The sequence below is a fragment of the Manis pentadactyla genome, chromosome 9 (assembly GCF_030020395.1).
Source record: "Manis pentadactyla isolate mManPen7 chromosome 9, mManPen7.hap1, whole genome shotgun sequence".
Lineage (NCBI taxonomy): Eukaryota > Metazoa > Chordata > Mammalia > Pholidota > Manidae > Manis > Manis pentadactyla.
The window spans coordinates 111,815,044-111,842,250 of record NC_080027.1 but is presented as its reverse complement, the minus strand read 5'-3'; the positions used below and the strand labels follow the sequence as shown (position 1 = coordinate 111,842,250).

At 42.9% G+C, this 27,207-nt stretch overlaps 1 protein-coding gene and 1 long non-coding RNA gene across 2 annotated transcripts in view; both read right to left on the bottom strand.

The window, feature by feature from the left end:
- Window positions 1-1,102, bottom strand: part of LOC130684954 (uncharacterized) — a 30,224-nt gene extending 29,122 nt beyond the window's left edge. The window contains exon 1 of the long non-coding RNA XR_008999381.1: window positions 92-1,102. This is a non-coding gene — a long non-coding RNA (uncharacterized LOC130684954). The remainder of the gene's footprint in view (window positions 1-91) is intronic.
- Window positions 1,103-19,388: 18,286 nt separating this feature from the next.
- Window positions 19,389-20,758, bottom strand: LOC118925972 (Golgi-associated RAB2 interactor protein 4-like). The gene is made up of 2 exons (XM_036912385.2): window positions 19,562-20,758; window positions 19,389-19,466 (listed from the first exon to the last, which is right to left on the bottom strand). Exons 1-2 carry the CDS (start codon window positions 20,756-20,758, stop codon window positions 19,389-19,391), a joined length of 1,275 nt encoding a protein of 424 aa, XP_036768280.2.
- Between the last annotated feature and the right edge of the window lie 6,449 nt (window positions 20,759-27,207).

The following is a 27,207-nucleotide window of genomic DNA, read 5'->3' as shown; positions in this document are numbered from 1 at the left end:
TTCATGTATGATAATTTCTTAAGTCTACAGGTGATACCCTCCCTCCCTCCCTTCTTTTCTTTCTTCCTTCTTTGCTTTGCCAAATGATTACCTTTCTCACATCTCTCAAGGTTAGAAAGGTTCTTCCGATTAAGGCTTCCACCTACTGAGGTTACTTCGTGGTAAAGTTGGTTACTTCCAAGATAAAGTTGTCTGCGATTTACACCAACACACCAGGAGCCTTCAGCCAGCGTACATCAAAGAGACTGAGTTTTTCAAACAAACACCCAGCTGGCTGCTCCTTTTTCTCCATTACATTTTCCCTCTCACTCATGCTCCTCTCTCTTGTTTTCCCTCATGGAAGGTCACCTCCATATCGTTTGGTACTCTCTTCAAAGCCTTTCTCCATGCTCTGTCCTCCTCTGCAGCCATGTGTTAGTAATATTTCTCTGCTCTCCCAATAAGCTGGAGCTCTTTGAAGGCAGATCTGTGTCTCATTTGCCTTAGCAATCCCAGCGCCTTCAAGAGGGCCTGGCACATGGTGGGTGTTGAGTAAATGTTTGGATTTAATGAATATGTTGAATCAGAGAACAAATACTTAGCATCTGAGAAATACAAAAAGAAGTGGGTTTAATGTTTCACATTTGAGCACCTCATCTACCTGTAACAGAAATAAATGCATAGGGATCCTACTGGCTACAACACCCTGCTCTGTGAAGCCAGGGTGGGTGGAGAGGCAGTAGCAGCAAAGGACAACAGACATTTCAGCTGGGCTTTCTGGAGTCGCTGGGGACAGTTGCATAACACTGATTTAAAGAAAAAGTTGAGGGAAAAAAGCAGACAAAAGAACCCTCTCAACTGGTTGCAATTAAGCCAAGTAACCATCTTCCCATTTATCAGAAGTCAGCACATTTTCTTTTCTTCTTTGTACACTATTCAGAACTCTGACCAGTGATCCCAGATGGTTCTGTTTTCCCAAACAGATTTTAGTCCCATCTCCAATGCATTCACTTGGATTGAAAATGAAGACAAAAAGAACTGGAATTGCTTGATAGGCCTCTTCTGCCATCTCCTCCGTCCGTCCGTGGCTGGTTTGCAGCCCAGCAGGGCACCTAGAGGGACCTGATGGAGTGTCCTGAGGAATGTAAACAGCATGAAACCAGACCTCAGGGTTCTGGTGAAAGAATGGAATTTTGGGAGGTCCCTCTTCCTGATGTGCCCATGAGTCAGAGTAAGCCATATGTCTAAGAGATGGAACAGCCATTACTTAAGGCCACCTTGAAGTAAAATTCTGTCTTGTACTCTAAGTTCAACCCTGTAATTCCTAAAACTGACCAGTCTGGTCTACTTCCAGACCACACAGCCTAGACTACAGAGAGAGTGGTACAAATACAATTATTGTATTTTATTAGTGCCCCTCTTTGCATGGCCCTGGCATCAGGCACTCAGCCACCTCAGATATTCTCTGGCTCATCCTTGGATGCAAACATTTGTCTAATGGATATGTAGTTGGCATGAGGACATTAAGTTCCTCCGAGGAAAGCTGCAGTCATATTATTTGACACAAATCATTAGGACTTGTATACAGAAATAGGACTGGAAAATTTCAGTGAGTGTGGTGTGCTTTCTTTCTGATGTCCTCAAGTTCTTGTCAGAAACTTCAAGTGGATTTTCAGACTGTTTGGTACCAGGGTTTCCAGAATTCTCTTTCTCTCCTAGAAAGGCAGGTATTTTATTAAAAGCAATAATAATGTCAATAGCTACACTTCCGAATTTCTACCTTGTGTCAGTTGTTGTATAAGCCCTTTATATGAAGGGCTTTGTATTAGTCTGCTAGGGTTTCCATAACAAAATCCACAGCTTGGGTGGCTTAAACAACAGAAATTAATTTTATCACAATTTTAGAGGCTAGAAGACCAAGAGCAAGGTGCCAGAAAGCTTGGCTTCTGGGGAGGCCTTTGTCCTGGCCTGCAGATGTCCACTTACTCCCTATGTCTTCATACAGCTTTTCCTCTGTGCACACGAGAAGACAGAGAGATCTCTGGTGTCACTTCCTCTTATAAAGACACGAGTCCTGTGTCAGACTAAGGCTCTGCACTGTGACCTCACTCTAACTTGATGACCTCATAATGGCCTTAACTCTAAATATAGTCACACTGGTGGTTAGAGATTCAACGTATGAATTTGGGGGCGAGACATTCAGTTTATAACAACCTGAGTCCTCGCTAAAAGCTCAGAAAGTCAGGTGCATCATCTACTTTGTAATTGCTGAGTGAACTGAGTGTTGAGTAATGTGCCCGAAGTCTCACTGCAATTAAGTAAGTAGTTGGAGGTGGTGTTACTTTTTTTCTCAATAGAAGAAGTAGAGACTAGGAGAGCTCACTGGTATAAATGTGAGGTTATTAACAGAAAAATCATAAAGGAACTGGCAGGTAAAAACAAGAACACAGCACTGAATTTCATGGCAGTTCCATTCAGTTAGATGAGTCACGGGTCATTGTGCTGGGCTCTGGGGATACAAAGACAAGAAGACAGGGTCACTGTTTTCTAGGAGCTCCCAGTCTCAGCTGTGGCAAATGAAGTCTTCCTTCCTTTATCCCTGATCTGGATAAAATTGTGAAACAAGATGCCCCTTTGGGTCCCTCCTTCTCTGGGGCCTCTGTATGTCCCCCTTTGGTGCCACCCTTCTCTGAAGCCACCAACTTCATGTCCATTTCCAATCAGCAGCTAGCATGTCAAGTTGCCTAGCATCACCATTAGTGGTGACTCACCCCTTCTTATCCTTCCTTTACCCTCAGCCCTGTCCAGAACTTTCTTGATATTTCTTTCATTAAAACATCTTTGTTCCATGTCCCATTCCCTTGAGACATGTGTCTCAGCTAGGGAAGGAAGGTCATAGCTCATTTGTTACTTCTCCTGGGTAATATACTGACATTTTATTGGTGGCCTCTGGAGACTGATGACTTTTGGCACAAATTTCAGGCATCATGGCAGGCTGCATGGTGGGAATTTTTTGAGAAGAGGCAGGTCTGTCAGTGGACATTAAACTCATGGTGAGTGAGACATCATCCATACCGGGCTTTCCACAAATAAAGCTGCTGCTGTTAAGTACACAGAACTATGCTAAAGGGTACGTAACAGACCCCGTCAGTGCTTCACTCATACACCTTAGACCTCACACTGCAGAATGAGGAAGGCCATGCTGCTTCTGATTACTGCCAAGGACATCCCTGGAAGTAGCTTTCAACCAATGACTCTCCAGAGATGGGGTACAAATACCCCAGCAATCTCATCCCCTGGGTGGGATTATTCTGAGGCCTGTATTTTACCCTATGACCTCACATTACCCCATGAGGTTTCAGTCACTCACTGTGGAAAATTGCATAATAACACATCTATTATTGGCTACATTCCCTTCCCTTCCCTGGGTTACTTCTCCACTACCAAATGGCAAACGGTGTTTCTGTGTTTTGCAACTCAACTACTTGCACTAAAATCCTTTTCTCAGTGTCTAGCTTCTGGAGAGGCCCAAACTGAGACTGGGTTTCCATCAGGGAAATGGGCAGAGGAGTACAGGTGGACAGTGTGTAGGACTGACTCTCTCATCTTGCCATATGGGTGGAAGCCCCCTGAGGGGAGCCCTACCAGCACCCCACCCCTCCTCTGCTTGGCCAAGGAAAGAGGGTAAAGAGCCCACACCAGACCAGAGTTGGTCTGCTTGTGGAGATGTCTGGACACAGCAGCTCCCACTGAGGGTGTCTCCTTAACTATAGACCCAAATGTCTCTGATTAGAATTCTAATTGGGTTGGCTCTGCAAGGGCATGTACAGGGCCCTGGAATTAATCTGTTTCAGTGGAATGCATGGGATTTGCAATTAGAAATGCCTTGTCTGGATTCCCACTTTACCACATATGAACTATGAGCTATATAACTTGTCTGTGCCTTACTGTCTTTATCTGTAAAATGGGATAATAATTGCTCCCTCAAGGGATTACGCCAAGGATGACCAAAATAGCTTAAGGTTCCAAGAAGGTTATGTGAAGGTAAAGTCAGTCAACATAACTCAGTAACAGTGCATCACAGCTTTCTTACCCAAAACCCTTGAAATCAGATGAGTTTTGGAATTCAGAGCTTAGATTTAATGAAGATAGCAAAGTGCATGTAGCATATATTGCAGAAACCTGTCAGGGAGTCCCGTCACAGTTATTGGTGGAGTATTTCTCCACCAAAAATTGCAAGATTTATACTAAGTGGGATAAAGCTCAAGAAGAGTCTCATTTTGGAAATGTAGATAAAGTATTGTGTCACAGAGAAGTTAAGCAACTTGGTCAAGATCAAACAGCAGAATTCAAGCTTCATAGACAAGCAACAGAGCCGTTGCTGTAACCACTACACAGCACTTCCTCTGGAAAGAAACCCGCTCATGAGAGTGAATGAAGATAAAAAGGAACTTGCATCTGATTCATAAGGTAGGTGAGAGCTACTTTTTATTAATATCATAAGTAAATTTATGTAAAAAATTTCTCCTAGAAACAAAATTAAAGATATGTTCACATTTGAAACATTAATGCTTGTAAAATACCAGCCTACAAAAAATAGTAACTACCATTTCTTGAAAATGTGCTGTATAATTTACATGTATTTATCTCATGTAACCCATGTAAGAATCCTGATAGGTTTTATTAGTACCACTCATTCTGCATGTGAGTTTGAGTAACCTTGAATTAAGTGGCAAGGCAGGAGGTCCAGTCTGGGTCTGCCGAAGGCTGTGCCTTTCCACTACACTGCCCTACCTCTAGTTGTGTGGTTCACCTCCAAGGTCACAGGAGGGCTGGTGCCCAGAGCACTGACTGCCCCAGACTTGCTACCTCAGAAGGCCTTGTAGTGACGGCCTTCTGCTTTGGAAAGCTCCAAAATGCAATACCCTTTCTTTTTGCTGCCCACTCTTGCCACTCTGAGAAAAGAACAGCACCTAGTGTTCACTAGAAAATGCAAGGGAATTGATTGGAAAGAAAATGTTATCATATTTCAGTCCTGTCCAAAGTGCTGTACCATTCTATATTTAGATAAATGCTCTTTGCAGCCAAAAAGACAATAAAAACAAGCTAAAAAGGTACTAAACTCATGCCAGGAAACAATAAGAAGCTGGAAGTTCCCATTCTTTGCCCAAAGAATGAGTATTTAAAAAAACGGGAGACAATAAAAATGAGAAATCTCTGCAACTAACTGCACTGTGCTTTAAGGTCTGGGGCATCTCATACTCTCAAGGAGGTGGAAGAAAGATACAGAGAGAAGTGTCCTTTTCTACCTCTACCGAAATGAGGCTTTCAATGGGGAAAATATACTGGTCTCAGCCTGAACTACTTGTAAAGTCAGGGAAGAATGTCAATAGGAAAGATATTGGCTGGCCTGAGGGATCCCCACAATGCTACTACCCCACAGACCAAATTGGAACCCTGGTATTTAAAAAAGATAAACACTAAGTTTGAAAGACAACTGAGGTTCATTCATTCAAGGGTTTGAGGGCTTGGTGGGTTGCCAAGGTCCACACCCCTCCATCCCCTTGAGAACCTTTACTCTGGGCTCACTCAATTGGCTGTAATTTTTCCATTATTTATAGCAACATGTTTTGATCACTCTCTTCCACTATAGTTATTTGTACAAGCCTTATCTTTTTTTTAGTAATTTACAAACTATGAGAGAGTAGAGACGAGTCCCGAGTTGTTTTATATTCTCTATGGGAGCTAGCATAACATCTACTAAACTGAGATGTTTCAATAGATCTCTGTTGCTCAAAGTCTTCTCAGGGGTACATTCTACTGGTTGGTCAATAACTAGTTTTCTTTTCCAGTCCTGTGAAGCATCAAATTTCTGGACTCTTATCTAGTCCCTTTCATTTCTGTTCACAAACAAATCAATTCTCGATTGAACATATCTCTGCTTGTTATATCTTGCTAAACACAACAAGTGATAACTAACCTCTTCCCTGGAGATAAAATCTTGTCAGGTATTTGGCCTGCCTTTCAAGTTCTCATCAGCAACAGATTTACCAAGCTTTGCCAACACTTCCACATGTCCCCATTGTTCCAGCCTTCCCTATCAGTGTCTGAGCCCACCATCCTACTGCTGAGGCAATGCAGTATGTGTTAATGTGTTATCTCATATAATAATGAGATAATTTAATGACCCTACAAAATAGGAATTATCATCAGTGTTTGAAAAAAATTTTAATATGTATTAGATTAATCTCTAAATGTATATAATGTATATATAGTTAGAGAGAGGATAGTCACATAATAGTCACATAGTAAGTGGCAGGTCAGGATGTGTGTGTGTGACTTGTATGACACTCAAGCACCTTTCCCTTCATTTATACTGTGTAGCAAGAAACACACAGATCTGCTTTGAGATGGTGGGTGGAAAGAATTGGGGACAATGACTTAAGCTGGATTTTGAAAGTAAGTATCTGACCAGCCAAAGAGGTATTAGGCGGAGAATGACATTCCTAGTTGAAACAATATGTGCAAAGACCCTGAGGCCTGAATGAGCATGGCATGCCTATGGAAGACTTAACTTAGAAATAATTATGATGTCTACATGGTATTTACCCAAAGATCCTAGAAGTACCTAAATCATGTCCTAAACCTTCAGCTAGCCCTCTCCAAAATGTCACTGAGGGAGTGACAGACCTACAGAACAATGGTAAAGCAAAGTAAATTGAGTGTCCCATCTCAGCTGAAGCTGGGTCCCTGTCCTCAGTGCAGAGTCTCTGTAGTCTTGTGGTATCTGTTGGGGGTATTCCTTTTTCATTTCTGATTTTGTTTATTTGTGTACTCTCTCTCTCTCTAAGTCTGGCTAAGGGTTTATCTATTTTGTTTATTTTCTTGAAGAAACAGCTCTTTGTTTCATTGGTTTTTTCTATTGTTTCATTCTTCTTTTTTGTTTACTTCTGCTTTATTCTTTATGATTTCCCACCTTTTAATAACTTAGGGTTTCATTTGTTCTTTTTCTAGTTTCTTTAATTGTGAATTTAGACTGTATATTTGTAATTGTTCTTGTTTATTGAGGCAGGCCTGTATTGCTATGTACTCCCCTCTTAGTACTGCTTTTGTGGTATCCCATAAATTTCGGACTGTTGAATTTGTTTTTATTTGCCTCCATGTATTGTTTGATTTCTGTATTAATTTCTTCAATGATTGATTGATTATTTAGAAGCATGTTGTTTAGCCTCCATGTGTGTGTAGGCTTTCTTTATTCTTTGTGTAATTTATTTCTAGTTTATACCATTGTGGTCTGAGAAGCTACTTGATACAATTTTAATCTTTTTGAATTTATTGAAACTCTTTTTGTGGCCTAGTATGTGATCTATTCTGGAGAATGTTCCATGTACACTTGAGAAAATTGTGTGTCCTGCTGCTTTTAGGTGGAGTGTTCTGTAGATTTCTGTTAAGTTCATCTGATATATTGTTCAGTGTCTCTGTTTCCTTACTTTTCTCTGTCTGACTGATGTACCCATTGATGTGAGTGGTGTGTGAAAGTCTCCTAAAATGAAGGTGTTGCATTCTATCTCCTCCTCTAATTCTGTTACTATTTGTTTTACATATTTAGGTGCACCTATGTTGGGTGCATATGTATTTACAATGGTTATATCCTCGCGTTGGGACTGACCCCTTTATCATTTTGTGATGTTCTTCATTGTGTCTTGGTACTGTTTTGTTTTGAAATCTATTTAGTCTGATATAAGTACTGCTACTCCTGCTTTTTTTCTCCCTATTATTTGCATGAAATCTTTTGCCATCCCTTCACTTTTGGGTCTGAAATGAGTCTCTTGTAGGCAGTGTACAGATGGGTCTTGTTTCTTTATCCATTCTGCTACTCTATGTCTTTTGATTGGTGCACTCAGTCCATTTACATTTAAGGTAATTGATAGGTATGTACTTATTGCCATTTTATTCACTGCTTTCTGGTTGTTTTTATTGCTCCTCTCTGTTCCTTTCATCCTCTCTTATACCCTTGTTATTTGATGGTTTTCTTTAGTGTTGTGATTGGATTCCTCTTTTTCAATTTTTTGTGTATCTCTTATAGGGTTTAGGTTTGTGGTTTCTCTAAGGTTCAAGGATAGCTTCTTGACTATGTAAGTTGATGCCTGCTGTATATTAAGAGGATGATGGCTCGATTTCAAACACAATCTAAAAGTATTTTTCTTCTTTTTCCACCACACTTTAAATATTAAATATCATACTCTGCACTTTTTGTGTAGCCCTTGACTGACTTTATGTATCCAGCAGTCCCTTTAACATATGCTGTAATGTAATAACTAATACAGCATCCATGCCCTACATACCTTCCCTACTTATACCTGAAGACAAGAAAAGAGAAGAGCTCAAGCTTATATTTCATCTACTTAGATGTCAAGATTTAGTTCAAAATCATCCCCTCTGTGAAGACTTTCCTAACAAACCCGTCAATTCCCATGTATATACATTTTTTTAAATTTAGAAATTATTTTTGTATATTTTGAACTCAGTGTCTTAACTAAAAGCATATTTCTTATTTTAAAATTAACTTTTTAAAAATAAAATTTTTTTCTGCATACAAGTGACAAATACAGTTGGTAGAAATTTTGGAACAGTCTAAAAAGAAGGGAATTTAAGTCACCTGAAATGGGACCTTTCTTTGAGGAAAACACTGGTATTTTTAATACCCATGTTTGCATATATTTTTTATATAGATAAGACAATTTTGCAAATGCAATTTTTCATCCTCTTTTTCTCATGCAATGACTTTGTCTCTCAGGTCCTTGATTTTGTTACTTCAGCTACTTTCTCCATGGCCAAATTTTAGGCCAAATTCTTGCTGGTGAAAGGCGGTTCATGGACCAGCTGCACTGGCATCATCTGAGAGCTTATTAGAAATGTAGAATCTTATATCCCATCATTCTCTTACCTGGGGACACTTGCACTAGCCGTTCCATTTGCCTGCAAGGTTAACCCTCCAGTTATTTGCATGACTCACTTCTTCATTGCATTCTGGTCTCTGCTCCACTGTCATCTGCAGAGAAAAGCCATTTCTGACCACCCTGACTGAAGTTGCCTTCCTGTTACACTCTATTCCCCTATCCTTCTGTACTTTCTTCGTAGCATTATCACCACTTGACATTATTTTATGTGTATTCATTTGTTTCTTTCCGCAAATATTTATGGAACACCCACCATGCATCAGACGCTATCCTAAGCCTTGGGGATACAGAAGAAAACAGAACAAAGTCCCTATGTCTCTTACTTTAAAGGAAGCATGCTATACAGATATAAGTTGTTATTTATTTCTTGTTTCTTTACTAATTCATTCCTTCAAGAAGAGGTTCAACCCCCACCATCAACAGAAGGCTCCATGCCAGGTCCCATGACTTAACCCCACAAACAGTCCAGCTTCTATTTAGAGGGCATTCTTCAATGTACTTTTGTGCTGTACTGAACTAAGTTTAACTCAGTTGTTTTCAGTCCCAGTGAATTGTTCCAATACAGCTTTTCTACAGTGGAAATTTCCCTTAGTTGGTGTAAGCCTCCAACTACAAAGCTGGTAGTTGTCCTGTGGAATTCATCTGAGTTCAAAGTGTTTCCCAACATGGGGACCAAAAATGTTGCTGCCATCCTCACCCTCATCCTCAACCTTACCCTCATCATCACCAGCGTAACCAGCAGCAGGAGGATTAGGCTTCACACAATTTTTAAGGGGCAAAGTTTCTCTTTGGTGTCCTCCCACTTCTTCTGGCACCCTCTTCCTACCCTACTGCACATCGAGGTCCCATTCCTTGGAGGCCTGACTCTCAGCTGGTTACCATGTATTCCCCCAAAGTGGCAACCTGCACGTCAGTGGGAGGTGCTTAGAGACGGCAAAGGACAGGGAACACTGCCAGCTTGTTCTGTGCCAGACTCATGGATCCCCACACAGACACTTCATCATATGCAGAAAATACAACAGCAGGATGTATTTTGTCTGGTATTTCACAAATGAGAAACTGAGGCTGAAGGAGGTCACATAACTCTCCCATGTCACCCTGGATGGTCTGACGTCAAAGCTCTGCTTTCAAGTCTTTTGAACCTCAAAAATTCAAAGGAGCATGTTTCTAAAGGTGGATTACCAAAGCCCATGATTGTAAGGATTTTTTTGCTTTAAAAAGGGGTGGAGGTGGGAAGAGAGTGAGGAACATGCTGAGGAAAAGGGAGGGTCTATGCAGCCAGCTCCTTCCATTATAGGCATGCCAAAATGTAGAGATATGATGGATCTCACAGTGTCTGCGCCAACTCCGTCATTCTGCAGAAGTGAAACAGTAAGGCCCAAACTGGGTAATTGATACTCATCTACACCTAAAGGATTAAAATGAGAACCTCTACTCCAGGAAAAGCACATGTACATGATTATATTTACAGGAACTAAATTTTCTAATGGCCTTACTTGGGATGACAGAAGAGGTGACCGATTTTTTACCCATTCATAAAACCATAGTATCCTCGTCTGCAGTCATCAATAGAAGCCATCATCTAATTTTATAATTATGAGTAGGAAATTACCATTTCTAACATTAGCAGTGTCTATATTTCCCTCTAAAAACTGTTGGATAAATAAAAATCCACAGGTTTAGCACAGAAAAGAATGTGTAATAAAATATTCATTAAGCTTTCCAGGCAGACCTATTTGTTTAGAAATCCCTGTCTTGTTATCACTAAGGCAAAGCATCAAAATGTAACAGATCTCATAGCATCAGCATGTTTACACGAGCATACAGCAAGGGATGAGTCATTCTCACGGATCGAGAAACATGGGGCTCCTCTCCCTACCCAGGGTTGACAGGGCAGAGGCAGTGGACCCTTGCACTGCCCTTAGAATGGCAGGGGTAGGGCTGGAGGAGGCTACCCTGTTGATGAACATGTAAGTGTGATCAAACATTCCTTGAGCTCCTACTCTGCACCAAGTCCTGTATTACCAGTAGGTAGGATGCAATCTGATGAGTAAAATAATATGTACATTCAGAAAATTAAATAGTTCTGTTGAGTATAAATATGCATGTTAATGATAATTAACACCTTCTGTTTGCGAACATAGTAGGATAATATTTACATATACTAAATGATATGTTTCTCTTCTCAGTAATTCTTGTTATCTGTGAACTTTTCCCCATAGAGGCTTTCTTGGCACACTGCCTCAGAGATGGGATTATACTACAGAACAAAAGAGGCAAACTCTTGCTTTTTGAATTTCAAAACCTGAAATCTTGGTGAAAACAATATATTTGGAAGAAAAATAGTACTGGTACTGGTTATAGATTTTTTCTACCCCTAAGATAAGATAAAACTAGGTAGGAATCGGCAAGGAGAGATGAGAACAGAAGCAGAAGAGCTGGATGTTTGAGTGGGTCTCTAAGCAGAGGCTGACGTCTGTCCCTCTGCCCTGACCACATCTGACTGTTCCTGGTACACAGGAGAGACAACAGACACGCCAGGAGAAACTGGGCAAATGCCCTCATCCATATGACGGGATCCTGTGGCCAGCGCCACACCCCAACTTCCGATGCTGCCACCAGGCTCAGGTAAAGCCTCGCAGACCCCAGGCCTTTAGGGGCATTGGCTCAGGGTTTTGTGAACAGCAGAAAACCTTGACTTGCAAGTATATCTAGATGGAGAGGACCTAAGATAGCCTGAGGGTTCCCCCACATGCCCATGGAGTCATGGAGTTCAGTGACAGAACCAAATATTCTCCAAGTATTCAAAAGGAATAGCTGAGAGAGACTCAGAACTAAAATATCTGGCAGCCAGGGATTAGGACAAAGCGGGGACTTGTGCAGAACACAGGTTCTGCAGCGTGGCACTCAGTTCAGCCAGTGCCAGTGTGAACTGATGAGAAACCATCAGGACTGGTGTCTACCTCCCAACTTCCTCTCCCCACCCCATGCTAATGCATCCCCAAAGTACACGATGCCCTCTAGATCTACACAAATACTCCAGGTTCATCCCAGAAAAAAAATGATTCATCCCAGAAAAGAAGCACTCATGCTCCTCACAAACCCAGCCCCATCTGTGTATCTACATACAACCAGCTTCCTTCAGAAATATTCTTGCAAGGTTCGACTAAATCCCTCACAGTGTAGAAACAAATGTTTTTCTTCCTCTGTTCTTAGGAAGTAGAAAGAACAGGCAACATATTCTTTGTAACAGCTTACATTGGAAGAGGGAGAAGAGTATGGTCTACAGTTATTTTAGTTTCTATATATAAAAGATCTCCCTTCTAAGCTCAGATACTAAATCCAGAACCTGAGCAGAAAAGTCTCCCCAGCTCTCCTCTTTCCTCAGCCCCTAGGGAGGCCCTTTCCCACTTTATTATTACTTAGTGCCCCATCCTTGCAATGTCTACTCACTACCTTTTCCCATTGCTCGTATCTTCTCGGAAACTCATTCACATGAAAGTGACTCAAAATAGGTTCACCTCCTCCTCCTCTGTTCCCACAGTAAATCAGTTGTTAAGTCCCCTTCCTTGCTATCTCTCCTCTGCTTCCCATGCCTGGAAGAGCTGGTTTCTGACTAGTCCTTCTCCCCAGTCCAGGAACATGGTAGAATAGCACTTCCTCCCCTTCTTGGTCATGAACCACCCACGTAACTTACTTTGGCCAATAAAATGTGGGCAGGGCTGACACATGCTGCTTCTGGTGGAAACATCTGATTGCAGTATGTAACACTACAGTACTTTCTTCTACCTGCCACTGGAACTAACAACAGTCCATGCTCTGTGGACCTGATGCCCGGAGTAAGTTCTCCATGTACCTTGTAATGTGAGCAAAAAATAAACACTCTTTAAACTAATCCACTGGTTGTTACTGCCTCTGATGGAGGCAGTTGTTGAGAGGATGTGACTCCTGGTTGACCCATAAGCTGGAGCCCAGCAATCGGAAGCTTCTCACTCCTTCCCCTCTCCTTGGAATGTATGCTCTGCCCATCGTTCCCACAGTGGGAACCATTTTCGAGGATGCCACCTTGAGAGAGCAATGTGCTGTTGAGATCATCTGGACTGTATATGTGACTAAACCCAGTTAAGGCTTCCATATAAACTTTTAAGATTCTGGCTGGCAGGTGCAGAGATCTACTCTTCCCATGGCTGCCCCAGAAAAGCCTTATATATGAGTTGCCTTGTTAAAAATTATTTAAACTGCCACCTACGAACCTGCAGTGGCCTTCAGGTTGAAGGAAACTTCAAGAAAACTTCAGTTTTCTCTTGCCCTCTGTGTATGGAGCCCAGTTTCAGATTTCACCTGGGAAATTTCAGAGTTTATCAATGAGCAGCATCATAACCTAGTCCATCCTGACTTACATAACTGAGCTGCTGGTGGGGTTAGGCTCTCTTCACCTCTCATCTGAGCTCTGAGACATTCTATTCAAAGTGTGACCTGCACACAGATGTCAGTCCACAAAATTTCATTGGCCTGCAAAGAGGTAAGTATAGAAATTGAGACTAAACATTTAGAAATGCTTATAACAATTTAACTGATTAATTTTATCTGTTGAATCTAGTGATAAAATATCTAAGCTGACAGTCTCCCCAAATCTTAACCACTGTGGCTTGCCCATGGGGTGCTACAAAAATGCTTGCAAAATTAAATTGGACCAATGCTTCATGATTAAGCAGAATTACAATAGGATTTCAAGCAATAGAAAGCAGATCTAAGTGATATTTAGGGTGCAAGACCCTTCCTCACTGACGGTGAATCATCATTTAAAAGTTCCCTTTGTGCCAGCACAAGATTAAGCTCCAACAAACAGAGAATGTTTCTGAGCTCTTTCTCATTTAACATTAAATATTCTTTTCAGTTTGCTTACATAACAGCATGGACATGACTGTACTTATTCTTTGGAATAAAACTTTCTAAATATATTGCCTATGAATATGGCTTTCCAAATTATCCACAAACATATTGGCCTTTTGATACATTGTTCAAGAGTGCAAGAGGATAACTGGTCCCTAAATCACTTCCTACCTCCTCTAGGACTAAGTAGATATTTTTTGTGTTCCCAAAGGCTCCCTGAGAAGTATACATCAATATACTTCTCTGCACCCTGTAAGAAAGAGGCAGCACGGCATTCTGGAAAGAACTGTGGGCCAGGTGTTAGGAGACCGAGTTTTAGTCCTCATTTTCCACTCACTTGCTACCACATGAAGCCATTGCCTAACCACCTGATGCCCTAATTTCTCCATCTATTAAAAGAGGATAGTTAATAATAACAAGTAACATCAGCTCTGTTGTGAGAGTCAAAATAAAGAGTACTGAAGCACTTGTAGTGAAAAAGTGCTACACAATTATTATAATTATCTCATTACATAGGTATTCTCCTCTCTAGCCAGACAATGCCTTTGAGATGCATTGTATAATATTTCTTTGTATCCTATCCCTTGGGACAAATGTTCAGTCCCTTGGGACAAATAATACACATGCAATGATTGTTTGTTTGAAAACTGTTTAATTTAAAAACAGCTATTGAACCCCTTCACTATTGAGTACACCGTGTAAATTGTATAACCTTCATATGCCACAAGACAGGTATTCCTCACTGACAGTTATGACTAAGGAGAGTTGTAATTGGCTCTCTGAGTTCTTGAGAATGAGGCTCGTGTCTCATTAATCTTTGTATCCCCAGTACTTGCTATAGTCATCTAAACACATGGAAGGAGTCCAGTTAATGTCTGATGATAAATCAATAAACCAACTAGCTTTAATTAAGTATTCCCTAATATTATCTCCACCATCCCCTGAAACCTAAAACACCACTGTCTTTTTGATTTTGGTTAAACTGGCCTTTAATTTTCCAGAATCATCTAAACATTTTAAAAGCACACCCACCTATTAAGTCATGTGATTTTTTATCCTCTTTCCTTAGTGAGCGCAAACATTTCTTATTCAAAGATCATTAAGAGGATTAGGCTTCAGGAGTTGTGGTGGTATGGAACAGCTGTTGGTTGGAAAAAAGGGAAAATTGCAAGATTTGCTCAGAGGATACATTATTGTGCATACTTAACAGTCAAGGTAAAATATGCCCATGATTAAGGAGCTTTTGTATAGAAGTATGCACTGGCAGGAAACACTGTGCTGTGGTGGTGCAAGGCCTCCTTGGGGCTGCAATGGGAAAAGGGACCTCAGAGAGGAATTCAGAATGCTCAGGAAGATAACACACCGTGAGGTTCTGGTTAGGTCATTTGGTTCCGGGTACATAAAAGTGCAAAGCTGTTTCAATTAAAAGAAAATGCAGATTACATGAACTTTGAGGTTACTTTCTGTTTGAATGACAGCTTAAAATTTCAAGGTGCTATTGTCCTCGTGTCTTCACAAGAGATCTAGGGTGTTCAGGAACATATTCTTCTACAGAGGGCCAGGCAAGGGAAGCAAAATAAATTAGTCTGTTGTCATTGGACCCAGATCACCTCATATTCCACTGAGCCACCCCAGTGCAGAGAACACACTGACTAGGGACTCCCAAAATGGCCAAGACAGCCCTGGAGAGAAATCATCCCACGCCTTGCCCCCCTTTCCTGCTCTCATCTACACAGGGCTTCTCCTATGGAAAAGTTTGTCTGTATGACAGCAGTAACTTTCGTCTTTCCCCATCAGTAATTAGCTAGTTCAGTGAGGGTTTCAGAGCTGGGGTCTCTTGCCATGTGATCTGATCCTGAAATTTGTGTAATAAATTAGGGCTAAGAAAGGGAAACATGAAATGCATCATTTCATATGGATATGAACAAAACTATAGCCTAGAAAAAGCACCCACCCATGCCCCAAAGTTTTATTTTTAAGTATAGATGTACATTTTGAGTGAAGCATGGATCAAGTCACATATTTAATGTTGGTAGAGTGTAATTTTAGAGGCATGCCAGGAAGAAAAGGGGGAGTGTGAGCACATAAAACTTTTTATTTTTATTTACGCTATTTCCAAGACTGAAAATAAATTTTCAAGAGCACTACTTCTCAAGCTTATCTACCCCGAATATGAAAATTTTGTGCTTATTTAGCAGTGCCCTCTAGCGTCCAAAATGATTTTTAGTTTGCCTTGAGGCAAAAAGTAAACAAGCCTACTATCAGCACTCACTCATTCACTGAACATTCGTTTAGAGCCTGAAATATGCCAGTTTGTGGAAGATGGTGGGATACAAAGATATATATTAAATAAAAAGGTTACTTGTTCTGCTCTTAAGCAGTCCATAGTCTAACAAATGAGACAATGTAAATGTAATTACAAAGTTACTCAATCACACAAGTCACTTTACAGAGCTGTTCACTGAAACAAGCCAGACGCAGCTGGGTTGGCTACCTTTCCAAACTGTTCTGGACCATTATTCACATTAGCAGGTATCTGGCTGGCTTTGGACAGAATAAATTTGCTCAAGTACACAGGGAACATTCTGAAACAGAGTAAACATTCCAGGACACAGTGAGTTTGAGACCAAGTTTTAAAGATTTCTGTGAGAAAGTTCCTTTCACAGTCAACCCCCTAAGACACTTCTGGTCCTGCAGTTACCAAGGGGCCCACTGGTCACAAGATCTGACACAACTCTAACATTCAGAAAGGTTTACATTTCTTTCTGAAAATGCAGACTGATTTTCTAGCACTGTTATGAAAAGCCTCAAAAGGAATCAAATAGCAGACTCTAAAAATTGATCACAAAATGTTTTAGGATCCTTAGTTCTGCAAATTGCCAACTAAAGTCACACAAACACACACTGTTCTGAATCAGTGCATCCTCAGACCTTCAGGGGAAGTGGAGGGAGTCTGCAGAGTTGCCAAGTGAAATTCAAGTATCATCAAAGGAAAGGAATCAGGAACTACTACACACCAAGAATAATGCTTTATACCATTTTGTAATGTTCCTACTTCTTGCCATTTCTCCATTGTCATTTTTGTTTTCTCAAGTACTTAGCCATGGCTTGCCTCTTACCACAGAATACGGCAAAGGTGACAGGACGTACATTTTTTACATTACATAAGATTATGAGGTCCATCTTGCTGAAATGAGGTCTCCCTTGGGAGCTGGCTTTGAGGAAACAACCAGTTGTGCTGGCAAGGCCCACGTGGCAAAGAGCGGAGGGTAGCCTCTTGCCAACAGCCCGCTAGGAACTGAGGTCCTCAGTCCCACATCCCCCAGGGAACTGAAAGCTGTCAACAGCCACATGAGTGAGGAAGCAGACCCCTCCCCAGTCAAGTTTCAGATGAGACTGAAGCCCTGGCTTAGTCCTTCACTGCATCCTTACAAAGGACCCAACTTTTAGATGTTGTGTATGCGGTTTTAACTTGCTAAGTTTCTTATAATATTATTTTGCTATGATAGGTAACTAATATAGATTTCAAGACACCTTAAAAAAACATTTTTTATCACAAACATTATAAAGAAAAACTGAAAGATCAAAAAATACAGTCATCTACTTACTGTCTTTCCATCCTAGTATAACCACAGTTAATAATCAATTTTTTCATCTTTTTACTACATGCTTGGTATGTTACTTACAGCCATGGTCATACCCATTCATATGTTTTAATATTTTGCTTTTTTTAACTAAATATTTTGTTTTTCATTATATTCATTGCCTTGTCCTCTTGGACCTTCTCTCCCCAAGGCCACACATTCCTGAAGTTCACCTGGTCTGGTGCAGGGAGTCCCAGCTTGCACTTCCTTCCCACCAGTCCACCAGCTTTTGTCAAGCCACCCCAGACGGCTCACTTGGGTCTTGAACACTCACAGGCAGGCATTTTCCTGGGGTGTTTAGGAAGGTCATGCATTATGCATATTTCTGCAAGTAAGGAGTTTGGGAGAGTGATAGAGGATCCCTCCTTTAGGTTTGGATTCTGGCTGTTCCCTCATTTCTGCATATCCTCCAGCAACACCAGTTGCTCATGCAACCACAGCCATGAACTTGGAGCAACTGACAAGGGCCCACCTCATGAAGAACTTCACATGGGGCCCTCAGCGTTGGAGAAGGGAGGCCAGAAAGAGAACTAGTAAATGCAGCCCTGGCTTTTGAGGAACTGACAGTCTGAGGCAGGAGCAGAAGCAAAGAAAGATCCTGAGAATACAAATGAAGGAATTTCTGTGCAGGTGGGTTTAGGGGCCAGGAGGGTGGTAACCAAGCAGACTAGAGCAGAGGTGCTGGGGCCTGACAGAAGGAAGAGGTGAACCCGCTGTGCCCTCTGGGGAGTTATTTACCCTTTCTAGGTCTGTTTCCCCCATATAGTGAAGACTAATAGCTGCCTGCTCAGTTGCTTGAAGGATTAAAGGCAATCATGAACAGAAAATTGCCTATAACATCTCACTCTAAACAGCATCCGCCCAGTAATTATTACTGTTGATTAGATGGAACTGTGGTCTAACCACGCTGCCGTCCTGCCCATCCAGCTCGCCTGCTGCGTTTCCACCATGAGGAAGGCCTGCCTCGAGCCTCCTCACTCCCTCAAGCCATGGGTTTTTTTTGCCATCTACAACCTCAGTGAGTGGCTGGACAGGGTGCTAGGCACTGACGGCAGCCATCAAACAGCACGGACCAGAATGGGGCTCAGACTCATTTGAGGGCAAAATCTGGGGCTTCAGCCTCAGGAGCAGTGTGACTAACTCGGTCGCCTATGGGCAGACGGAGAGGCTGCGTGGTGAGCAGTTCAGAGCCCAGAGCCAAACCGGGCTCGCATCTCAGTGCTGCCACCACTTGTGGGACCTTGGGTCAGTTACTGTGCTTCTGTCAGTTTGGGGAAAGGAAATCCTGGGGCAAAATACCTCCAATTACCAGTGTTTTGCTATTATTTTTACTGTAAGCATTCTTGTGTTTCTCTGGAGTGTATACCTGGATCTCCAGAAGTGCTAAGTCAAGATGAGAGTCCTCCCAGTTCTGCCTCCCAGCAGATGCTGCTCCTCCCCACCTCCCCACTGGTGCCCAAGGGGATGGAGTCCTGTTCCTGCTTTACTTATGGGCCCTCAAGGGAAGAAATGTTTTTAAAAATAGGGAGATGGTGTGTGGAGGGGTGGAACTTCCCAGGCCATAGTCTGACTCTCAGCCAAGGCCTTGAGGAACAAAGCCCGAAAGGGGTTGAGGTGAGCTGGAGCCGTCCTGTGGGCTCTGGTAAGCAGGGTGTGAGGTGGGGGCTGCCCTGGCTGGCACTGGGGTCTCAGGCTGCAGCCCAGATGACCTCAGGGGATCCACTGTGAGGTCACCGCTACTGACCTGGAAATTCAGACAGAAGGCAGCATGCCACATTCTCAGTGTATTTCTCATTTATTTTTTATTTAAAATGCAGGGGTATGTCCTGAGCCCTGGTCCCCTCCCTGGTCCTTCTTGTGGCTTCTGGCCCAGGGTCTGCTCCCAGCTGCCTCCAGTCCCAGCAGGTCCTGTCTAGGGTGTCCACCTCTCTTTGTCTTGGTGCAGCTGCTCACTCTGGCTTTGATGTTGTGCCACAGCGAGCCGATCCTGCTGCGTATCTCAGGCCAGGAACGTGCACTTTTTGTCCCAACTGGTTTGTGAGAGGCTCTGGACTCCTCAGCGGTGGCGGCGTGGGCAGGGCTGACCTCCTTGCAGGTGGTGTCATGCCTGCTGTCTGCGGAGCTGCAGCAGCCTTCCTCCTCCTCTCCGGGGGCTCTCAGGCTGCCTGAGGTGCTGTCCCCTGGTTGGTGGGGTATCTTGTCCCCACCTGCCCTCTGGTGGCTGTCAGCTACCATGCCGGCCGGAGAGCTCTGGAGGGCGCTCTCCTCCCTGGGCTCCCTTCTGAACTTCTTGGGGACCTCAGTGCAGGCCGGAGACAGGTGCAGCTGCCTCCCAGCCTGCTCCCTCTGCAGGGTCGGAGCAGAAGTCGGAGAAGCTGACACTCCAGTTCCTCCTCCACCGATCTTGCTGGCCGGTGCTGCTCCTGCAGTCACCATCCTCACACTGTCCTCCGGGGAGAGGACAGCGGACCCACTGGCAGTACACTCTGGAGGGCACGTGTTGGCAGCATCGGAAATAGCCGCGTTGGTTTTGCGTCCTCCAGGCCACTCAGTGGCTGCCCCTGCTAGGGCTGTGTTCAGCTGTTCCGAGGCAGACTTGGTGACTACCATGCCTTTGTGGAAGTCCTGTTGGGCCCGCTTCCCCCCGGCAGAAGCTGCAGAGGGGGCTGCAGTCGCCTCCAGGATGCTCCCCGTGCTGACCTCCCCCTGACCTTCCCTTAGTTGGAAATATACTGCCTCGGGACTCCTCCTTTCCATTTCCTCAAACACCGACATGAACAGGTCCCCGGCTGGAACGGCATGGGTACTGCTGTACGCTTCCACCGGGGGCCTCAGGAGGTAAATTAGCTCTTCCCAGTAGCCAAAGAGCTCTTCCTGCTTGTCTGGAGGGGCCCACAGCTGCAGGTAGAAGGAGCGGCCAGTAATAAGTTTCACGCGCAGCTGCTGTTTCTCATGGTTGTGAATGGAGATCTTCACCAGCTTCAAGGGGAGGAGCCTGGTGAGCTCCATGGTCTTTGGAGCTTTATCCCCTTCTCCCTCGGTGCCCTGGTCACACCCCACATGCTTTTCGCAATCACCGACCAGCTGTGCCACCAGCATGATGTTTGGTATTGGGTCAAAGGGGTTGGTGTTTGCTATGCCCACGGTCATGATCTGGGCGCAGCCATGCACATTGCACAGCATTCCCCGTCTACTGATCTGTACAAAGTCGCTCTCAAACATGAGGACAGACTTGAACATGTCAAATTCTCCCTGGCACAGTTGTCGCTGCAGTTGCCCCATGGCGGTGTTGAATATGCCCAGCCTGGGGCTCCTCGGGGCCGTGTAAGAAGGAAACAGAGACTCACTGTTCATGACTCTGTTACCACAGGAAGCAGCGCTGGCAAGGAAGGCAGGTCCCTGGGTCTTCCCTTCCCTGACAGAGGAGGGAAGAGTGGTGCTTCTGGGCACAGGTGGCTCCCTGGCAGGTCTCTCAACAGCACCCCAACCTGCAGTACCCACCTCCCCCGGCCTCAGAGCCTCCCGGAGCAGAGGTGGGGGCGGGGGTCAGGTGATGGCTGTGGGAATGCTAGCAGGTGCTGGATGCCTGCCGGAATCTCTTCACTGTGTACAGATGTACTGTGCGCTCGCGCTCTGCTGTACCTCACCTCTGCGTCTGATAAATCTCAGATGCTGTGAGCTACAGTCCAGCTGAGAGAAGTAACTCGCCTAACCCCCCTGCGCAGCCCTATTTATACTCTGCTGCCCTTTATGACATGTCACTGTCACAAACCCCTTTGTTCCCACCCCTCAGCCAGGCCCTCAGGGCGGGGCCGCCATCCTCCTCCCAAACATCCCACTGCCCCACAGAGGACAGGCCCATCCTGCCCTGTCCTGAGGTGGGTACCAAGGTAAAAATGTCTTCAACAGGGAAAATTGTGTGGATGCTTTCTGTTCCTGCCCCAAATGAAAAAGATACAGCAAATGGACAAAAATCCAGTCATGTAAGATGATGGGTTAGAATGGAACCATCAAACAACCCAGTCTTGGTCCTTAGCCAGTCCTTTCAAAAAATCTCAGTAAGCGATGATATTGACCTTTATTTAGTAATACATTACAAATTGCTTTCCTGAGGTGCTGTGTTATGTTCTTCACATACGATCATGAGAATCCACTGTGTTTGATATTGTAGCTACCATCCCATGTTATAGGTGAAGAAACTGAGGTTGTATCCGTTTTCTAAATTCACAGTAGTGGTGGTGGTAGTGGAGGCAGTATTTGAGTGCAGGTCTAAAGCCTTTGTTCTGAACCGCTGTAGTACTTTGCTTACAAAGAAAGCCCGGGCCATCCAAATGTTTTCAAACCTTACTAATTTAACTACCTTGAAAAAGATCAAATCAGTGCATTATCACAAGTTGTATAATGCTATGTGCATATGTAAGTTATGAAGAGAATCCAGGATGACCGCTTCAGACAGTGCCCCGTAGGAATTGTGGGCTAAATTATCTGGGGAGTCATCTCATCTCAGTTTCTCCTTTCATTAGCCTGCGTATGGAAACCTACGTATTCTTTTAAGACCCCTCCATATTCTTCCCTCCTCCCCCACTGAAATGAGGTGGGGAGGAAATAAACCTGAGCTGTAAGCTTCCATTCCAGAAGCCTGCCAAATGCCCCCCAGCAGAAGTGGTTTGGAAACCTTGACACCTTTGGGGAGCGGGTACCATTATACCTCCTGCCTTACTGCTGTCCCATAGAGCTAGTCAGAGAACATGTGATTTCTAATTTGTTACTTGACAGATCTGAGAAAGACTTCTGCTCTCAACTCCCTTACCTTCCAGTTTGATGTTATGCCTGAAATCCCACCTTAGAGATTCATTCCTTGACGATAAAGGCTATCTTGCTGTGAAAATACACGCACCTGTCCATTGACAGATGAATGGATAAACAAAATGGGGTCTATTCACACAGTACAATGTTACCCAGTCATAAAAAGAAATGAAGTACTGACACATGCTTTAAAATGGATGAACCTTGAAAACATTATGCTAAGTGAAAGAAGCCAGATACAAAAAGCCACATATTGTACGATTCCACTTATATGACATACACAACGGAGGCAAATCCATAGAGACAGACACGAGACTGGTGTTTGCCTAGGACTAGAGGGAGGGCAGAATGGGGGATGACTGCTTAATAGGTACAGGATTTCCTTTCAGGGGGATGAAAAATTCTGGAACTAGTTAGTGGTGACGGTTATCCAGTATTGTGAATACACTAAGGGACACTTGAGTTCCTGTATGTAGTCACTGTCTGTTTTTGTGCCATTACTATTTAAGTGCTTTACATATATTAAGTCATATAATCTTACAATAATCCCATAGTGTTCATAAGACAAATAAGAAGCTCAGGCTCAGAGAGGTTAGGTAGGTAACTTGTCCAAGGTCACCCAGCTAGAAAAGGGGGTAACGAGGATTCAAACTCAAGACTGTCTAGCTCTAGAGTGGAGCTTTATCCTCCTCTCTCTGCTCGCCCACTCAAGCGGCGTTTCTAGAACCCCCAGAAGAGTACACGAGAGGGAAGCACAGAGCCAGGGCAGCACACTTCTTGGACAGGTAGTGAGGGATTGCTGGGCTGTCCACCTTCTCTTTCCAGAAACGTTGAACTACCTTAAAGTTGGCTCTACACACAAGTGACTGGTAGGGGCCTTTGAGCCTTACAATATTAAGTCCTTACTGGCCAAAGCCCTTCCCTGCCTTGAAGGGCAATAATGTCAGTCTCTGGCAAGGGAGGGCAGGGAGTTAGCAGGGTTAAGGTGCCAGGAACCTGTAACCATGAGAGAACATGAGACATCATGTCATTGGCACCTAGTACTACCCCTTGAGCAAAGGGCAATCCTGGGGCACCCAAAGAGAATTGTTCCCCATTTATTTCATTCATTTCTATTAGACTTTATATCTCTTGGCCATAACTCACAGCAGTTGAACAATGTTTCACTGTCTGTCTGTTTCATAACTCTCCAAGTTCCCCAGGAGTAGGGGCTGTGCATGCCTTAACCACGGTCGTACCCCTGGAACAAGAGTTATTGAATGAATGGATGGATGGGTGAATGATGAGTGCCTGGATGAATCTGAGCTTTATAATCACCCTGGGAAGGTAGAGTAGGTATTATTTGCCCATCTTACAAGGGCAGGGCAGAGCCATGGCAGAGCTATGGGACTACATCCTTGGTCTAACTCCAGCCCAGGGAACTTTGTTGGGTCACATATGGGTAACTGGCTATCTGAGTTCTTGAGAATGAGGCTCGTGTCTCATTAATCTTTGTATCCCCAGTACTTGCTATAGTCATCTAAGCACATGGAAGGAGTCCAGTTAATGTCTGATGATAAGTCAATAAATCAATGAGCTTTAATTAAATATTCCCTAATATTATCTCCACCATCCCCTGAAACCTAAAACGCCATTGTCTTTTTGATTTTGGTTAAACTGGCCTTTAATTTTCCAGAATCATCTAAACATTTTAAAAGCACACCCACCTATTAAGTCATGTGATTTTTTTATCCTCTTTCCTTAGTGAGCGCAAACATTTCTTATTCAAAGATCATTAAGAGGATTAGGCTTCAGGAGTTGTGGTGGTATGGAACAGCTGTTGGTTGGAAAAAAGGGAAAATTGCAAGAATTGCTCAGAGGATACGTTATTGTGCATACTAAACAGTCAAGGTAAAATATGCCCCATGTTTTTTACATAAGGAGCTTCTGTATAGAAGTATGCACTGGCAGGAACCACTGTGCTGTGGTGGTGCAAGGCCTCCTTGGGGCTGCAATGGGAAAAGGGACCTCAGAGAGGAATTCAGAATAGGACTGCTCAGGAAGATGACACACCGTGAGGTTTTGGTTAGGTCCTTTGGTTCCGGGTACATAAAAGTGCAAAGCTGTTTCAATTAAAAGAAAATGCAGATTACATGAACTTTGAGGTTACTTTCTGTTTGAATGACAGCTTAAAATTTCAAAGTGCTATTGTCCTCATGTCTTCACAAGAGATCTAAGGTGTTCAGGAACATATTCTTCTACAGAGGGCCAGGCAAGGGAAGCAAAATATATTAGTGTTGTCATTGGACCTAGATCACCCCAGTGCAGTGAACACACTGACTAGGGACTCCCAAAATGGCCAAGACAGCCCTGGAGAGAAATCATCCCACGCCTTGCCCCCCTTTCCTGCTCTCATCTACACAGGGCTTCTCCTATGGAAAAGTTTGTCTGTATGACAGCAGTGACTTTCATCTTTCCCCACCAGTAATTAGCTAGTTCAGTGAGGGTTTCAGAGCTGGGGTCTCTTGCCATGTGATCTGATCCTGAAATTTGTGTAATAAATTAGGGTTATGAAAGGGAAACATGAAATGCATCATTTCATGTAGAAATGAACAAAACTATAGCCTAGACGAAGCACCCACCCATGCCCCAAAGTTTTATTTTTAAGTATAGATGTACATTTTGAGTGAAGCATGGATCAAGTCACATATTTAATGTTGGTAGAGTGTAATTTTAGAAGCATACCCGGAAGAAAAGGGAGTGTGAGCACATAAAACTTTTTATTTTTATTTACGCTATTTCCAAGACTGAAAATAAATTTTCAAGAGCACTACTTCTCAAGCTTATCTACCCCGAATATGAAAATTTTGTGCTTATTTAGCAGTGCCCTCTAGCGTCCAAAATGATTTTTAGTTTGCCTTGAGGCAAAAAGTAAACAAGCCTACTATCAGCACTCACTCATTCACTGAACATTCGTTTAGAGCCTGGAATATGCCAGTTTGTGGAAGATGGTGGGATACAAAAATATATATTAAATAAAAAGGTTACTTGTTCTGCTCTTAAGCAGTCCATAGTCTAACAAATGAGACAATGTAAATGTAATTACAAAGTTACTCAATCACACAAGTCACTTTACAGAGCTGTTCACTGAAACAAGCCAGACGCAGCTGGGTTGGCTACCTTTCCAAACTGTTCTGGACCATTATTCACATTAGCAGGTATCTGGCTGGCTTTGGACAGAATAAATTTGCTCAAGTACACAGGGAACATTCTGAAACAGAGTAAACATTCCAGGACACAGTGAGTTTGAGACCAAGTTTTAAAGATTTCTGTGAGAAAGTTCCTTTCACAGTCAACCCCCTAAGACACTTCTGGTCCTGCAGTTACCAAGGGGCCCACTGGTCACAAGATCTGACACAACTCTAACATTCAGTAAGGTTTACATTTCTTTCTGAAAATGCAGACTGATTTTCTAGCACTGTTATGAAAAGCCTCAAAAGGAATCAAATAGCAGACTCTAAAAATTGATCACAAAATGTTTTAGGATCCTTAGTTCTGCAAATTGCCAACTAAAGTCACACAAACACACACTGTTCTGAATCAGTGCATCCTCAGACCTTCAGGGGAAGTGGAGGGAGTCTGCAGAGTTGCCAAGTGAAATTCAAGTATCATCAAAGGAAAGGAATCAGGAACTACTACACACCAAGAATAATGCTTTATACCATTTTGTAATGTTCCTACTTCTTGCCATTTCTCCATTGTCATTTTTGTTTTCTCAAGTACTTAGCCATGGCTTGCCTCTTACCACAGAATACGGCAAAGGTGACAGGACGTACATTTTTTACATTACATAAGATTATGAGGTCCATCTTGCTGAAATGAGGTCTCCCTTGGGAGCTGGCTTTGAGGAAACAACCAGTTGTGCTGGCAAGGCCCACGTGGCAAAGAGCGGAGGGTAGCCTCTTGCCAACAGCCCGCTAGGAACTGAGGTCCTCAGTCCCACATCCCCCAGGGAACTGAAAGCTGTCAACAGCCACATGAGTGAGGAAGCAGACCCCTCCCCAGTCAAGTTTCAGATGAGACTGAAGCCCTGGCTTAGTCCTTCACTGCATCCTTACAAAGGACCTAACTTTTAGATGTTAAATGTATGCAGTTTTAAGTTGCTAAGTTTCTTATATTATTTTGCTATGATAGGTAACTAATATAGATTTCAAGACACTTTAAAAAAACATTTTTATTACAAACATTATAAAGAAAAACTGAAATATTAAAAAATACAGTCATCTACTTACTGTCCTTCCATCCTATTATAACCATAGTTACTAATTTTTTCATGTTTTTATTACATGCTTGATGTGTTACTTACAGCCATGGTCATACCCATTCATATGTTTTAATATTTTGCTTTTTTTAACTAAATATTTTGTTTTTCATTATATTCATTATTAATTGCTAGTGAGCACATAAGTACCATCGATTGGCTGTATATGTTTACTGACTATTTCCACAGACCAGGGGTTGGCAAACTAAGGTCCTGCATTTGTAAATGTTTTATTGGAACACTGCTGTTCGTTTCCATATTGTCTTTGGTTGTTTTTATGTTACAAAGAGCAGAGTTGAGAAGTTGTTAGAGAGATTATATGGCCTGCCAAAGCCAAATGTATTTATTTTGTGGCCCCTTACAGAAAAAGTTTGCTGACCTCTGCCTTAAACTTTTAAGTGGTTTATAATTTGGGTTATATTATAAGTAATGCCACTTGGAACATACTTGTACATATAATTTTTTATACTTCAGGCAACTTAATTAGGAGGTGTTAACAAAAGTAGAATAACTGCGTTTACTTGAGATGCTTTTAAGGCAGATACTGTCTTTCACTACCTCTCTTGTATTATTCTAGCTTCCATATAAGGGTGGTTGTAATAAGAATGGAAAGGAAGGTCCAGGA

Bases quoted from the DNA above. Each gene is read 5' to 3' on its own strand.
- LOC118925972 (XM_036912385.2), bottom strand. From the start codon at position 20,758: ATGGGGCAACTGCAGCGACAACTGTGCCAGGGAGAATTTGACATGTTC. The intron at 19,467-19,561 runs GTCAGCCCTGCC...TGAGATACGCAG, and splicing joins ATGACACCACCTGCAAGGAG to CAGGATCGGCTCGCTGTGGC.